The 16,829-nt window shown below is 45.9% G+C and overlaps 1 protein-coding gene, 1 long non-coding RNA gene and 2 pseudogenes across 2 annotated transcripts; all 4 read left to right on the plus strand.

The window, feature by feature from the left end:
* LOC123184186 (receptor kinase-like protein Xa21) overlaps positions 1 to 2,631 on the plus strand; it is a 13,875-nt pseudogene extending 11,244 nt beyond the window's left edge.
* A 1,705-nt stretch (positions 2,632 to 4,336) lies between these two features.
* Positions 4,337 to 5,447, plus strand: LOC123184187 (uncharacterized). The gene is made up of 5 exons (XR_006492932.1): positions 4,337 to 4,442; positions 4,566 to 4,746; positions 4,838 to 5,045; positions 5,134 to 5,306; positions 5,390 to 5,447. It is a non-coding gene; the product is annotated as an uncharacterized lncRNA (long non-coding RNA).
* A 415-nt stretch (positions 5,448 to 5,862) lies between these two features.
* Positions 5,863 to 9,223, plus strand: LOC123191280 (probable LRR receptor-like serine/threonine-protein kinase At3g47570; annotated as a pseudogene).
* A 3,544-nt stretch (positions 9,224 to 12,767) lies between these two features.
* LOC123184188 (probable LRR receptor-like serine/threonine-protein kinase At3g47570) lies at positions 12,768 to 16,200 on the plus strand. Its single transcript, XM_044596349.1, has 2 exons — positions 12,768 to 15,455; positions 15,607 to 16,200. Exons 1-2 carry the CDS (start codon positions 12,785 to 12,787, stop codon positions 15,999 to 16,001), a joined length of 3,066 nt encoding a protein of 1,021 aa, XP_044452284.1. The 5' UTR covers positions 12,768 to 12,784; the 3' UTR covers positions 16,002 to 16,200.
* The last annotated feature ends 629 nt before the right edge of the window (positions 16,201 to 16,829 follow it).

Below are 16,829 nucleotides of genomic sequence, written 5' to 3' on the forward strand. Positions count from 1 at the left end.
GGAAGCGACGCCCGAGAGGGGGCAATCGATATATATATATATATATATATATATATATATAATCGAGATATGTTTTCTATACATAAGGCACATTTAAGTTAATCTAATTATTTTGGGAAAAAATAAACAGGAAAAAGAGAAAACAAATAAAATATGAAAAAAAATATTAGAAATCTATGCCTACAGCTATGCCGTCGGCATAGCTACAGCCACAGAAGGGTAGAGCCATGGATCGATGACGTGGCGTATGGCGTGGATCGATGACGTGGCACCGCCCATGGGCCAAGCCTATGCCGACGGCAAGGCTGTCGGCATAGATATGCCACCCCACGGACTGGTGAGCGTTTCGGATCGTTGACGTGGCAGATCACGCGGATCGATGACGTGGCAGATATGCCGACGGCCACCGATAGGCCCCGTCGGTGTAGGCTTCACGCCGTCAAAGGATGTCGCCGCCCGGGCAGTCGGGCCCACAGATATGCCGAAGGCATCCTCTATGCTGACGGCCGCCGTAGGCATATTTATTGGGATGCCGACGACCCTTCTGTGCCGACGGCCCCCATCGGTATAGGTGGATGTATGCCGACGGCTTTCCTACGCCGACGGCCTGGCCTGTGCCGTCGGGATAGATCTGTCGATGCCGACGGGGGCCGTCGGCATAGATTTGGCCGTCGGCAATTGGGTAAATTCTGGTAGTGGCTAAGCAACCTGATTGTGCTTAATCTGTCGAAAAACAAATTTTCCGGGGAAATACCTCCTTCCATTGGCATCCTAAACCAACTAGAAGAGCTTTACCTGCAAGAAAATCAATTGAGTGGAAGCATACCTGAAAGTTTAGGCGGCTGCCATAACTTGTTGGCAGTAAACCTTTCGAGTAATACCCTCGGTGGAATCATAAGCGGGCACATGTTCGCCAGGTTGAATTCATTGAGTTGGCTAATTGATTTATCACACAACCAACTCACAATGTCCATACCAGTAGAGATGGGTAGCTTGATAAACCTTGGGTCCTTGAACATCTCTCACAACAATCTCACGAGAGGAATACCGTCCACACTCGATGCATGTGTCCGGTTGGAAGCGCTTCGTGTAGAAGGGAACCTCCTACAAGGAAGTATTCCACAATCACTATCAAACCTCAAAGGCATCCAAGTGTTAGACTTCTCCCAGAACAATTTGTCTGGTACTATCCCGGAGTTCCTTGAGACCTTCACCTCATTGGAGTATCTGAATATGTCCTTCAACAACTTGGAAGGACTAGTTCCCACGGGTGGAGTGTTTGCTAATAAAAGTGGTGTTTTTGTCCAAGGAAACCCACACCTTTGTGCAAACATTGCAGTAGAAGGATTGCCTGTGTGCTTTGATTCGGCATCTGCAAAAAAGCACAAGTTTTTCATTCCGATGATGATAGCTCTATCAACTCTGGTTACACTTGCTTTGATCTTGGGTATGTTCAATTTTTTGTTGAAGCGAAGGTATACATCATGTGAGAGAATTGGCCATTCATACATGGAGCTGAAGAGAATAACATATGGTGACGTCGACAAAGCAACAAATAGTTTTTCTCCAGCAAATGTAGTGGGTTCCGGGCAAGTCGGGATAGTTTACAAAGGTTCGTTCAACGTGGAAGACGGTACAATTGCTATTAAAGTATTCAAGCTCAATCAGCATGGCGCATTGGATAGCTTCATTGCTGAGTGCAAGGCATTGAAACACATCCGTCACCGGAACCTTGTGAAGGTGATAACTGCATGCTCAACTTATGACCTAGTGGGAAATGAGTTCAGGGCTCTAGTCTTTGAGTATATGGCAAATGGCAGCCTTGAAAACCGACTTCATAGCCAGGTTGGTGATCTGAGTCTAGGGGCAGTGATAGGCACATCAGTTGACATTGCTTGTGCTCTTGAGTACCTCCATAACCAGTGCATCCCGCCGGTTGTTCACTGTGACCTGAAGCCAAGGAACATACTTTTCGACCACGATAATACTGCGTGCGTCTCTGACTTTGGTCTAGCGAAGCTAATTCATGGATGTTCATCTGGAGGGCAGAGCGGCACAACAAGCATAGTTGGACCAAGGGGATCTATTGGGTGCATACCTCCTGGTGGGAATGTTTTACGAGCACATTCTGAAACAATGTTAACGAAATCTAGTTTGATCAACTATATCAGTTGCAAGTTTTTTCTATCAATACTAGCATTTTCACCTCCACTGAAGAACTTTTTACTTCCAAACATTATTGCAGAGTATGGCATGGGTTGTGAAATCTCAACCGAGGGAGACGTCTACAGCTATGGCATTGTTCTTTTGGAAATGCTAACACGGAAACGACCTACCAATGAAGAGTTCAGTGACGGCTTGACGCTCCGGAAGTATGTAGATGCATCGCTTTCACGAACCCAAGACATTCTTCACCCCGGTCTTACTTCACAGACGACAAATCAGTGTGTCGATCATACCCCAAACTTGCAAGAATACAACACACTTGTGCTGAAGGATATATGTGCTCTCCGACTCCTTAGACTTGGCTTATTATGCTCCGCGGAATCACCGAAGGACCGCCCAGCGATGCATGATGTCTACGGTGAAGTGACTGAAATAAAAGAGGCATTTTTCTCTATGGACAACTGAAGCAATGACCTTACATTGTTAAGGCAAAGACGGTCGATGAAGATGAAGCTCGTAGCTTCGGCCACGACATAACAATACGTTGCTATCTTTTTTCCGTTTCCATCTTTTTGCTTTTCTATAAGCCTATCTGTTTGGCTCTTGTAATAATTTGGTTGCCTACGCTCCAGATGTCCTGGCAAGATCTTTTGAGAATCATTCCACGTTAATAGAGCCACTTGCCTGATAATGATTGGGTTGTACCAGGGACATTTTCTTTGTTTCCTCTGCCAGAAAAAGTAGCCTAGAACAAATGAACATTATACACACATGTGAGACGCCTACGTAAAAAAATATTTAATGGAAAATACAGTTGGAACTGAAAAAGCTCATTTTCCAGTTCACCTGTTGCCACAAACTTACAAATTTTCTACAAAAGTTTGATCATTTTTTGACTTTGACATATTTCTTTCAATATATAAATGAACAATGCTCGAGTGGTATAGCAAGAGTTGTCTTTTTCGCACAAGTCGCAAAAGTCATATTTTTTAAACGGATGTGCAAATGCATATGATATAGCCTAATTTACATCCATCAATTATTTCACTTTTTTGGAAACTCAGGAGGGGGGAGTATCAGATGCCAAAATAACATTCCCCTGCATGAGTTTCTAACTATAACCAGACATGTCTACCATTTTCAAATCAAATCATAGTGATAACTGCAAAGGAGTAACTGAACTAACCTGCCCTCTTTCAAGTTTTTCATATACACAGGTTGCCTAGTCATAAATGTTTGATGCTGGCCAAAGTTGGAACCACACCAAAATGATGTATCAAATCACCAGACAAGTAGGGCCGGGCCCATAATTTTGGGGGGCCCCAAAATATTTATGTAGGCTAGTATTTCTAAAAATAAAAACAGATCAAGGCCATACTGGGCCGCTGGGCGCTGGACTTGGGCCTGAGTGGAGGGCATCGAGCGCCTCGCCTCGCCTCGCTCTTTCGTTCGTTCCTGCGGCAGGGAATCAGGATCGTCCGTCAAAAGAAAGAAACAATGAGATGGCAGCCTACGCCCATGGAATTGGGATGGTCTGTCCCCATCTTGAAACCGTAATTGCAGCCGCCTCAGGCCGTTGGCATCATGCTACAGTCGCGTCGGCCAACGGCGACCGGGCGTCGGGAGATCACGCAACACCACGTATCTCATCCTCAATATCAGGTATTCGGTGATCCAAAGGTATCTCTCCAAGTTAATTGTTTGCCAAACCCAGCAGGAAATAGATCGTCTCGTCGCCTTCGCATCATCGGATCGATCGGATTCAGGATGCTGCTGTAGTGCCGTTGTTGCCTTCTTGTTTCTGTTCATGGCTTCCTCTCCCAAATTTCAGACTCACCGGATCGATCCGTGACTCAGCGAGTCCTCCTTTTCCATTAACTTTGTTTTCTGCTACTGAGGGCGAGGTGGTGGGGGGAGAGCCACTACAGGGGGTCGCGGCCAGAAAGAGCGCACCCTCACCGACTTGGGGGTGTTGTCTTCGAGGCCCTCCTCTAGCGAGGTACCCTCTGGCGAGGAGGAGGAGGAGGAGGAGGACGAGGAGGAGGTGGTTCGGGATGGGGCCGAGGAGGATGTGGAGGAGGAGGCAGGCGAGGAGGAGGAGGAGGAGGAGGAGGTTGGGGAGGGGGAGGCAGGCGAGGAGGAGGGTGGTGGCGGGGATGATGGTGGTGGCGGGAAGGGGTTGACAACAAGGGGTGGCTGTGTGGTAACGCAAAGCTATCAAAGTAGGTTCCTGCTACTGAGGAGCAGAAGTGGCTCATTGAGCCCACGGAGAAGGAGTAAGTGCCACTTTATAATAATTTCATTATTTTGCTTGTCACATGCTCATTCCGGTTGTTATTTATTTTGCTTGTCACATGCTAATAGTTCATTCTTTTGCAACAACTGGATATATTCTAAAGGGGTCCGTATTCCCAACGGCCTCATCACCGTCTTGCTGAAGTTATACTGGCCGGGGTTGTACTGTCCGATCCAGTCAGGCACCCGGACCGTTAGGTTTTGGCCACGAGCTGGGACCACTAGGAAGCGGGCCTCCACGCGGACCATGAGACCTATGCCAAGGCCATGATCACTACTTTCTGGGTGAGTTCTCTTCAGAAGCACAAGTCCACTCTAGTTTCATGAATGATTTAACTCATGGCTTCTTCCATTCTTGTTTCATGCATGATTGTAGAAATTCTATCGAGTTCTTCCGGAGCACAAGGCCAGAGCGGACCAGATCGTGCTGCGCCAATGCAAGAAAGAGGCCCGCCAGATGCAGTATGAGGTGCGCTATGCGGCCATCTCGACATACTATCACGACGCTCTTGGTGTGAAGATGACCAAGGAAGAAGCACGGAGGATGGGCATGACCTTGGAGAGGCACGAGTACTTGGCGATAAGTATAAAAGATTTTTCATTATGCTTTCATTACCTTGTGGTACATTTCACCGTTTTGTGTTGACATGCCATTATGCTTTCATTATGTAGGTGTATCCAAATTGGTGTTATGAAAAAGACGAGTCCTGGGCGGCATTGGTGGATCTTTGGTGTGATGAGGCTGGAGCTGGGCGGCTACGAGAATCAAAAACAAAGTTAACCGAGGGAAGGAGGGAGTACATGCTCAGGGAAACCGAAACCACTTTCTCCACAAGGCAGTTAATGTATGACTAACCCCATTAAAATTCTTCTTCTTCTATCTACCATCACTTTCTTATGTATGGCTAACCTCTGTTTGGTGGTGCAGGAGAAGAAACTGAAGCGGCCGCTCTCACACATGCAGGCGTGGGAGATTGCCCATACGCGGAAGGACTCCAAGCCTGGCGAGCCCAAGTATTACGGCAAGAAGACCGCGCAGAGGAAGAAGGCCTACTCCGATGGGTATCTGAAGTTACATCCTGACACACCTGACCCCATTGCAGCGGATCTGGATGATAGGGTGGTGGTGGGCATGGGGCCCAAGGAGCACGGTCGGGAGGCGGTTCTCGATGTTGTGATCACTCCTACTATCTCCTACACACAGCTCCGTCGGATCGGCCTGAGCCAGCGCACGAGCACGCCAATGACCAGTGCACAGTCACGGTCCTCTTTCAGGAGCGACAATCTGTAAGTATTTTCCCTCTTATCTTCATTGCTCACTTTATTTTCCGCATTTAGTAGTTTTATGAGTTCCATCATGGCATACCGTAGGCCTACCTGGAGTACACACGCCAGGAGACCATGGCGTGGCACGAGAGCCTTTATGCATACCATGAGCAGAGGGACCGCCAGATGCAGCACGCTTTTCAGAAAATGGCGGCCGGCAAGTGTCCTCAATGGCAACCAGCACAAGGTCCTCCAGCACAACCAAGCTTGCTGACCTTTGAGGAGTTCGTGGCACAACCATCCCGTTCACTTTTGGCGTGCTTCACAACCTTTCTTCGCTAGACCTGGGCGGTAATGGGCTTTCCGGCGTGATTCCGCCGCTGCTCGGGAGCTCGCCGGCTCTAGAGCACATCAGCCTCTCTGACAATTTTCTTGATGGAGAAATCCCACTGTCGCTGGCGAATAGTTCCTCGCTTCGTTACCTTTCACTTGACAACAACAGCATTGAAGGGGCGATCCCTGCGTCCCTTTTCAACTCCTCAACCATCACCGAGATACACCTTTGGCACAACAATCTGTCCGGTGCAATTCCACCTTTCACCATGTTCCCTTCAAAACTCACCGACCTAGATCTCTCCCAAAACAGTCTTTCCGAAGTCGTGCCGTCGTCGGTGGCAAACCTCTCGTCCCTTACCTTGCTCGACCTCTCGCACAACCAGTTGCAAGGACCCATTCCTGATTTGGGTAAGCTTGCCGGCCTACAAATCCTCGGTCTCTCGTATAACAGTCTGTCAGGAATAGTGCCACCCTCCATTTACAATATGTCTTCATTGAATTATCTTACGCTAGCCAGCAACAGTCTTGGAGGAACGCTGCCTTCCGATATGGGTATCACACTTCCTAACCTCCAAACACTGAGCATGGCTAATAATCATTTTGTGGGTGACATCCCTGCCTCCCTACAAAATGCCTCTAGCATGATTTATATCCATATGGCCAACAACTCTCTGACTGGTGTGGTTCCTTCATTCAGCTCCATGAAAATTTTGGAGTACGTAATGTTGTACTCAAATCATCTAGAGGCTGGAGACTGGACATTCTTCTCCTCTTTGGCGAATTGTACCCAACTGCTGAAACTGAACGTCGGTGAAAACAACTTGAGTGGGGATTTGCCAGCAAATTCCATAGCAAATCTCCTCAAAAGCTTGACCGCTCTAACCCTTCGGTCAAACAACATCTCTGGCACCATCCCCTTGGAGATTGGAAACCTTTCTAGTCTTTCCATGCTCTATCTTGATACTAATCTTTTCATGGGGCCTATACCTTTCACCCTTGGTCAGCTACACAATCTAGTTCAACTTAGCCTGTCAAAAAACAAATTTTCAGGAGAGATACCCCCTTCCATTGGGGATCTACATCAACTGGAAGAGCTTTATTTGCAAGAAAATCGGTTGAGTGGAAGCATACCTGAAAGTCTAGCTAGCTGTCAGAACTTGGTTGCATTAAACCTTTCATGTAATATTCTTGGTGGAAGCATAAGCGGACACGTGTTGGGCAGCTTGAACCAACTGAGCTGGCTACTTGATTTATCACACAATCAACTCGCAATGTCCTTACCACTAGAGATTGGTAGCTTGATAAACCTTGGATCCTTGAACATCTCTCACAACAATATTACAGGCATAATCCCGTCCACACTTGGCAACTGTGTCTAGTTGGAATCGCTTCGTTTAGAAGGGAACCTCTTGCAAGGAAGCATTCCACAATCACTAGAAGGCCTCAAAGCCATCCAAGTGTTAGATTTCTCCCACAACAATCTATCTGGTACAATACCAGAGTTCCTCGGGACCTTCACTACGTTGCAGTATCTGAATATGTCCTTCAACGACTTGGAAGGACCATTCCCACTAGTGGAGTGTTTTCTAACACAAGTGGTGTTTTTGTCCAAGGAAATCCACACCTTTGTGCAAATTTTGCAGTACAAGAGCTGCCTAGATGCTTTGCTTCGGTACCCACAAAAGAACACAAGTTTGTCATCCCAGTGTTGATAGCCCTATCAGGCCTTGCTGCACTGGCTTTGATCTTGGGGATGTTCATTTTCTGGTTGAAGAGGGGGTACAAATCCAATGAGAACATTGTCCATTCATACATGGAGCTGAAAAGGATAACATATAGTGATGTTAACAATGGAACGGATAATTTTTCCCTAGTCAATGTAGTCGGTTCCGGGCAATTTGGGACTGTCTACAAAGGCTGGTTCGATGCACAAGATGGTACAGTTGCTGTTAAAGTCTTCAAGCTCAATCAGCATGGCGCATTGCATAGCTTCGTTGCTGAGTGCAAAGCATTGCAACACATCCGCCACCGGAATCTCGTGAAGGTGATAACCGCGTGCTCAACTTATGACCCAGTGGGAAATGAGTTCAAGGCTCTAGTATTTGAGTATATGGGTAATGGAAGCCTTTGAAAACCGACTCCATAACCACCAGTGTGGTGGTTTGAGTTTAGGCGCAGTGATATGCATATCAGTTGACGTTGCTTGTGCTCTTGAATACCTACATAATCAGTGCATCCCACCAGTTGTTCACTGCGATCTGAAACCAAGCAACATACTTTTTGACAATGACGATACAGCACGTCTCTGCGACTTTGGTCTGGCAAAGCTAATTCATGGTTGTTCATCTGGAGGGCAGAGCGGCACAACAAGCATAGTTGGACCAAGGGGATCTATTGGGTACATACCTCCTGGTGAGTACATTATATGAACACATTCTGAAATGACGTTGCAAAATCTAGTATGAGTAACTATATCAATTGCTAGTTTTCTTTTACTAATACTAGCATGTTTCATTATGAGATGCTCTGAAGAACTCTTTTAAAAAAAGCATTGTTGCAGAGTATGGAATGGGCGGTGAAATCTCCACCGAGGGAGACATTTGCAGCTATGGCATTGTTCTTTTGGAAATGCTAACACGGAAACGGCCTACTAATGAAGAGTTCAGTGATGGCTTGACGCTCCGCAAGTATGTAGAAGCATCACTTTCACGAACCCAAGACATTCTTCATCCCAGCCTTACTTCGGTGAGGGGAGATCAGTTTGCTGATCAAATCCCAAACTTGCAAGAATGCAACACATTTGCGCTGAAGGATATGTGTGCTCTTCGTCTCCTTAAACTTGGCTTATTATGCTCCGCGGAATCACCGAAGGATCGCCCAGCGATGCACGATGTCTACAGTGAAGTAACTGAAGTAAAAGAGGTGTTTTTCTGCATGGATAACCGAAGCAATGACCTTACATTATTAAGGAAAAAAGGCGGTCGATGAAGGTGAAGCTCGTTGCTTCGACCACGGCATGAAAATATGTTGGTATCTTTTTTCCTTTTCTGTGAGCCAATCTGTTCGGCTCACTGCGGTGAAGAGCCCTTTACATGATAATGATGGGTTTCTACTAGGGAAAATTTTGTATTTCTTTGCTGGAAAAACTAGAAGACTAGAAAATGACACATTGTACAAATATTGAAAATACAGTTGGAACAGTGAAGCTCATTTTCCAGTTCACCTCTCCCCACGAACATGCAAATTTTCATCAAAATTTGTGATCATTTTGTGAACCAGACAAAAACTTTCAAGATACAAATGAACAGCCATATAGTTATCTCTTTCGTGCAAGTAACAAGTCATATTTCGCAAGATATAGCCCAGTTTACACCATGAATTATTTCACTTTTTGGGGAACTCGGGAAAAAAAGGAGAATATGGGATACCGAAATTACTTTCCCCTGCATGCAGAACAAGGAAAAACTTGAAACAATAATCATAAGCCTGGCAGTTTCAAATCAAACCATGTCGTAAACTGCAAAAGGAGTAAGTGAACTAATCTTCCCTCTTTCAAGTTTTCCATATACACAGGTTGCCTGGTCATACATGAGAGATCATCAGTTGCTGCAGGCCAAGGTTGCAACCACACCAAAATGATGTATTAAATCACCAGACAAGTACTTTTTACAAAACACACATATAGAAAAAAAACTAAATGAAAAATCATGCATTCCGAGACGCATGTACATCAACTACAGCTGATATGACGAAATGGTGGGTCCCGAATGTAAGCTACCCCAAAGGAGACGGCAACTGGCCGGCACGGAGCGGAGGGCATGTAACTAATTTTTCCGCAAGTGGTAGTGGCATAGACCGAACTCGTGAAGTTCGAGTGGCAGCTGTTGAATATCCGACTTCACTAGTGGCACAGGCCCAAATTTCCCTCCACTCACTAATTGACCCCTTGTGGCTGCAGCATATTATGTTGTAGGTGTATTTCACAAAGAGTAAGGGTGCGTAGGTTCGCTAGTCTCCACTCTACACATTTCGCCTCTGGCATCGAATGAGACTTTCATTGTTAACTTTATTTACTTCGATGAGCTAGGTTTGGGCAAAGCAATTTGTATTAGACTGTGTATTCTGGATCATGATGATTAGTAGGACTTATTATTATGATGATTAGTAGGACTTATTATTATGATAATGCATGATGCGAGCATGAAGAGTTATTATATATCAGTGGGTGAAATGAACATGGATTGGATTGAAGTGAAGGCAACATGCATGTGGTGCATGTCGAAAGTAGTACTAATCCAAACTTAATCAAGTTAGGATTAGTATTACTTTCTACATGCACCACATGTTGCCTTCACTTTAATCTAAGCCATGTTTAGGCATAGCAGTACCGTTGCTAAACCAAGCATGGAGATAAGAGAGGACATTTCTCTCTATTAGCTAGCTAACACACCCTAAATTATCCCCTAAACCACCCCCTTTCAGAAAAAAAGAAAAACCTCAGCTCCTGCCAGCTGCTGACGCGTGGACGCCTATTTATTCCCGGTTGGTGCCACCAACCGGGACCAAAGGCCCTCCTGCCTGGGCTCGCAGCACCGGCCACGTGAAGGCCCATATGTCCCGGTTCGTGTAAGAACCGGGACTAAAGGCCTAAGGCTTTAGTAACGACCCTTTAGTCCCGGTTTAAAAACCGGGACAAATGGGCCTTACGAACCGGGACAATAGGTCATTTTTCTACTAGTGGTGGCACAGGCCAAAATTCCCTCCACTCACTGATTGAGCCCTTGTGGCTGCAGCGTATTATGTTGTAGGTGTATTTCACAAAGAGTAAGGATGCGTAGGTTCGCTAGTCTCCACTCTACACATTTCGCCTCTGGCATCGGATGAGACTTTCATTGTTAACTTTATTTACTTTGATGAGCTAGCTTTGGGCAAAGCAATTTGTATTAGACTGTGTATTCTGGATCATGCGTTGTAATAGAATAGGATAATTTTGTGTTGGTATTTCATTGGTATCGTGTATGCTGGCGAATCAATCCAGTGACGGGCACGGTAAGCACGGAGAGTCAAAACCTAACAGGTTTGGTCCTTACAGCATGCAGCCTGGGTGATAAAAAAAAGACGATGCAACCTAGACCTGTTAAAAAGCCATTTTACAGGAGTACTCCTCCCTAAACAGAATTCAAAACTGAAACAAAACTCTATCTAGGACTCAAATATATGCCAGCGGGCTGATCTTTGTACAACAAACATGATGAACTTTAACCAGCCACACAAGATCTTCTTTCTTTCTTTCTTTGCGGGAACAGTAGATCTTCTTTCGACAGGGAGGAATGATAGACTTTGTATCTGATCGGCGCTAGCGCCCTAATAAACATATAAAAGTACAATCTTGATATACTTTTTGAGGGGAGTACAGTCTTGATTAACGGCCGCAAGTACAAAGTCTTGTGCGGCAAACACATCCGGGCCAGTCAGGATCGCCTTGGTCTGCAGGAACAGTTTACATATGACTTGCAATGGGTACTAACAATTGTGGGAGTATAATATGTTAACACTTAATTGATTAGATATTACGATGGATCTGTAGAACAAACGACATATGATCTGCAAGACTACAACAAGGCCATACTTTAAGAAAAAGACTAGGTGGCCAGAGCACTTACGACATCCAAACCCACGGGCACACGAATCCGCCAGCCCTCGGGGCGCCGTCGCAATGAGCAGAATGATCTCCAGTATAACGAGCAGAAGAACCATGTCCATGTGGCACCTCCAAGCCATGATCTATATGGCAAAACGAAGGCTGTTGCACTCGCCACTCTTTTTGTCCTCTTGATTGCCACCCTGCTGCTTCTTGGTCTCTCTCTATATAATGGGGTTTGTACAGAAATTTGGATGAACCCGCGCTCCATATGACTGTTGAACAATTGTAGCTGGCATAGACGACTCAAAGTGGAGAGAAGTCAGCTACAAAGAAGAGAGTAGCTGGTAATGGTAGGCCGGTCCTGTCCACGTTGCTGAAAACCCAAAGAATATGGTGCTCCCGATCGGGATTGCTCTGCTTCAGAGTCTACATGCAGCAGTGGATTCAACTGTCAAGAAGGGTGGGCGGCCGTTGAAAATGGACTGTTGTGCTCAGCGCGCCGGAAATTTCCGTGTAGTTTAGAGTGGCACGGCTAAGTTGATTACTTGTGATGACAATCTATGCATGTGATGAAGACTTTGACCACGTCCAAGGCGTTGGTCGTCTCAGACGACTCTAACCATCTGCCTGCCTCGAGATCTGCAGCACGACCTGCTACGCCATTGTAATTTGCACAGTATATGTACAGTAACACCTTAAGCGATGACAGTAACCATCCACACCGCATGCGGTGGTTACAACAGTACTGTATTAAAGACTTTTCCACCGCAAAAAAAAGTATTAAAGACTTTTCAATGGCTTGTAAGTTTCTTGCATAAGCAGTGACTTGGACATGAAAGCAAGGCTGGGATCCAGAAGTGCGGATGGATGAACGAGGATAACAAGTGCATGCACTTGGAAAAGTGGTAGCATGGAACAAGAATTCTCACAGGCTTAAAGGAGGAAGAGTGTAAACTCGCAGTAAGCTAGCTTTTGGCCTTGACCAAATCCAAGCATGCATCAAGCTCAAGTCTATAAGACCAACACATGCATACGTCTACCAGGCCAGAGTAGCAAAGCACAATAGAAAATTCACTGATGTCCACATTACACACCAACAACATGGCGTGTCCTCTGTTAGCCATCCTCCTCCTGTCATCAGCTTTGAACCACTTCTCATCTGCTGCAACACTAGCTGATAGTAGCACCCTCACCAGCACAGATGCTCTGCTCTGCCTCAAGTCTCGCCTCCGCGGCAACACACGGGCCATGGCTATGTGGAACAACAGCGCCTCGCCGGATTTCTGCGCTTGGCCAGGGGTCACCTGCACAAGGAGGACAGGGCAACCACCCCTTGTGGTGGCCTTGGATATGGAGGCGGAAGGACTCGCGGGTGAGATCCCATCATGCATCTCCAACCTCACTTCTCTGGTAAGAATCCACTTGCCCAACAACCAGCTCTCCGGCCATATCCCGTCGGAACTTGGCCGGCTCTCTGGACTCAGGTACCTCAACCTCAGCGTCAACACGCTCAGCGGCACCATCCCTCTCAGTCTTGGTGCGCTTCACAACCTTTCTTCTCTAGACTTGGGTAGCAATGGACTATCCGGTGAAATTCCACCTTTCATGAAGTCAAAGCTCACATACCTAAGTCTAGTCGGAAACAGCTTTACCGGAGTCGTGCCGCCATCGGTGGCAAATCTCTCATCCCTTACATACCTCTTGCTTGCGCAAAACCAGTTGCAAGGATCCATTCCTGATTTGGGTGAACTGTCAAGCCTACAAAACCTTGATCTCTCCTACAACAATCTATCAGGGACAGTACCGCCCTCCATTTACAATTTGTCCTCATTAAACTACCTTGGGTTGTCCAACAATAACCTTGGAGGAACACTACCTTCTGGTATGGGCAACACACTTCCTAACATCCAAATACTGATGATGCATAATAATCATTTTGAGGGGGCTATTCCAGCCTCGCTGCAGAATGCCTCCAGCATGACGATTATCCATCTAGGCAACAACTCTTTGACTGGGGTGATTCCTTCTTTTGGCTCCATGCCAAACTTGAAGCATGTAATGTTGTACTCAAATCAGCTAGAAGCCGGGGACTGGGCATTCTTCTCCTCCTTAGCAAATTGTACACGTTTGCAGCAACTGAACTTGGGTAGAAACAACCTTCGGGGAGATTTACCACCGAATTCCATAGAGAATCTGCCCAAAAGCTTGACCGCTCTAACTCTTCGGTCAAACAACATCTCTGGCACCATTCCCTTGGAGATTGGAAACTTGTCTAATCTTGCCCTGCTCTATCTTGATAGAAATCTTTTCGGTGGGCCTATACCTTCTACCCTTGGTCAACTAAGCAATCTTGTCGTGCTTAGCCTATCACAGAACAAATTTTCTGGGGAAATACCTCCTTCCGTTGGAAGCCTACACCAGCTGCAAGAGCTCTATTTGCAAGAAAATCAATTGAGTGGAAGCATACCTGCAAGTCTAGCCAGCTGTGAGAACTTACTTGCATTAAACCTTTCATGTAATACCCTTGGTGGAAGCATAAGTGGAGACATGTTGGGCAAGTTGAATCAGTTGAGTTGGCTACTTGATTTATCACACAACCAATTCGCAATGTCCATACCAGTAGAGATGGGTAGCTTGATAAACCTTGGTTCCTTGAACATCTCCCACAACAATCTCACGGGAAGAATACCGTCCACACTCGGTGCTTGTGTCCGATTGGAAGCGCTTCGTGTAGAAGGGAACCTCCTGCAAGGAAACATCCCACAATCGCTAGCAAACCTGAAAGGCATCCAAATGTTTGATTTCTCCAACAACAACCTATCTGGTACAATTCCAGAGTTCCTCGAGACCTTCACCTCGTTGCAGTATCTGAATATGTCCTTCAACAACTTGGAAGGACCAGTCCCCATAGGTGGAGTGTTTGCTAACACAAGTGGTATTTTTGTCCAAGGAAATCCACACCTTTGTTCAAATGGTGCATTAAGAGAGCTTCCTAGATGCTTTGCTTCGGCATCCACAAAAAAGCAAAAGTTTTTTGTTCCTATGATGATAGCTCTGTCAGCTCTTGTCGCACTTGCTTTAATCTTGGGGGTGTTCAGTTTTTGGTTGAGAAGGAGATACACATCCGGTGAGAGAATTGGCCATTCATACATGGAGTTGAAAAGGATAACATACGGTGACGTAATGAAAGCAACAGATAGTCTTTCTCTAGCCAATGTAGTCGGCTCCGGGCAATTTGGGATTGTCTACAAAGGTTGGTTCGACGCGGAAGATGGTACGGTTGCTGTTAAAGTCTTCAAGCTCAATCAACATGGCGCATTGCATAGCTTCATTGCTGAGTGCAAAGCTTTGCAACACATCCGCCATCGGAATCTCGTGAAGGTGATAACCGCGTGCTCAACTTATGACCTAGTGGGAAATGAGTTCAGGGCTCTAGTCTTTGAGTATATGGCCAACGGGAGCCTTGAAGACCGACTTCACAACCACCAGTGTGGTGGTTTGAGTTTAGGCGCAGTGATCCGCATATCAGTTGACATTGCTTGTGCTCTTGAATACCTACATAACCAGTGCATCCCACCGGTTGTTCACTGCGATCTAAAACCAAGCAACATACTTTTCGACAATGATGATACTGCACGTGTCTGCGACTTTGGTCTGGCAAAGCTAATTCATGGATGTTCATCTGGAGGGCAGAGCGGCACAACAAGCATAGTTGGACCAAGGGGATCTATTGGGTACATACCTCCTGGTCAGTATATTTTACAAGCCCATTACGAAATAATGTTAACGAAATGTAGTATGACTAACTATATCAGTTGCTAGTTTGTTTGTTATTAATACTAGCATGTTTCACTTTTGTACTCCGCTGAAGAACTTTTTGTTTCAAAACATTATTGCAGAGTATGGCATGGGCAGTGAAATCTCAACCGAGGGTGACGTCTACAGCTATGGCATTGTTCTTTTGGAAATGCTTACACGGAAACGGCCTACCAATGAAGAGTTCAGTGATGGCTTGACGCTCCACAAGTATGTAGATGCATCACTTTCACGAACCCAAGACATTCTTCACCCCGGTCTTACTTTAGAGACGGGAGATCAGCGTGTCGATCATATTCCAAACTTGCAAGAGCACAACACATTTGCACTGAAGGACATCTGTGCTCTCCGGCTCCTTAGACTTGGCTTATTATGCTCAGCGGAATCACCTAAGGATCGCCCAGCAATGCATGATGTCTACGGCGAAGTAACTGAAGTAAAAGAGGCATATTTCTCTATTGACAACCGAAGGCAATGACCCTACATAATGAAGGCAAAGACACTCGATGAAGATGAAGATGAAGATGAAGCTCGTTGCTCCGACCACAGCATGACAACATGTTGCTATCTTTTTTCCTTTTCTGTAAGCCAATATGTTTGGCTCACTGTAATAATTTGGTTACATACGCTCCCAATGTCTCGCCAAGATCTTCTGATAATCTTTTCATACATCAATAAAGAGCCCTTTGCCTTATAATGATGGGTTTCTACTAGGGAATTTTTTGATATTTTCTTTGCTGGAAAACTAGAAGACTATAGAACAAAAACACATTGTACGCACCTGTCAGATCCCCACGTAAACAAATATTAAATGGCAAATACAGTTGGAACTGTAAAACTCACTTTCCAGTTCACCTCTCGCCACGAACTTGTAAATTCTACAGCAAGCTTCACAAATTATACAACAAGCTCGATGTTCCTTGGGTGAACTTGATCTGGGATACTTATTATGCAGGCAAGATACCTCATGCAACGGAGCCGTGTGGATAGTTTTGGTGGAGGGATCTCATGCAACTCTCGGATATCTACAGAGGAGTCACAAAGACGGATGTGGCAGCGGGAGACATGGTCCTCTTCTGGAAGGACAAATGGAAAAGTGAAAATTTTCAAGACAAATTCCCGAGAGCCTTCTCGTTTGCCAGAGAGCCGGACACTTCGGTGCGTCAACTACTATCCTCTGAACAATTGGGTGAGGTGTTCCACCTTCCTCTCTCATCGGAGGCGCGACAAGAGGTGGCTGGTCTGTAGACTGAAACTTTGGATATTTCCCTCGTGGCGGGCAAGGATACTTGGTCTTGTGTCTGGG

This window comes from Triticum aestivum, chromosome 2A (assembly GCF_018294505.1).
Source record: "Triticum aestivum cultivar Chinese Spring chromosome 2A, IWGSC CS RefSeq v2.1, whole genome shotgun sequence".
Taxonomy (NCBI): domain Eukaryota; kingdom Viridiplantae; phylum Streptophyta; class Magnoliopsida; order Poales; family Poaceae; genus Triticum; species Triticum aestivum.

Bases quoted from the DNA above. Each gene is read 5' to 3' on its own strand.
- LOC123184188 (XM_044596349.1), top strand. From the start codon at position 12,785: ATGTCCACATTACACACCAACAACATGGCGTGTCCTCTGTTAGCCATC. The intron at 15,456-15,606 runs GTCAGTATATTT...ACATTATTGCAG, and splicing joins TATTGGGTACATACCTCCTG to AGTATGGCATGGGCAGTGAA.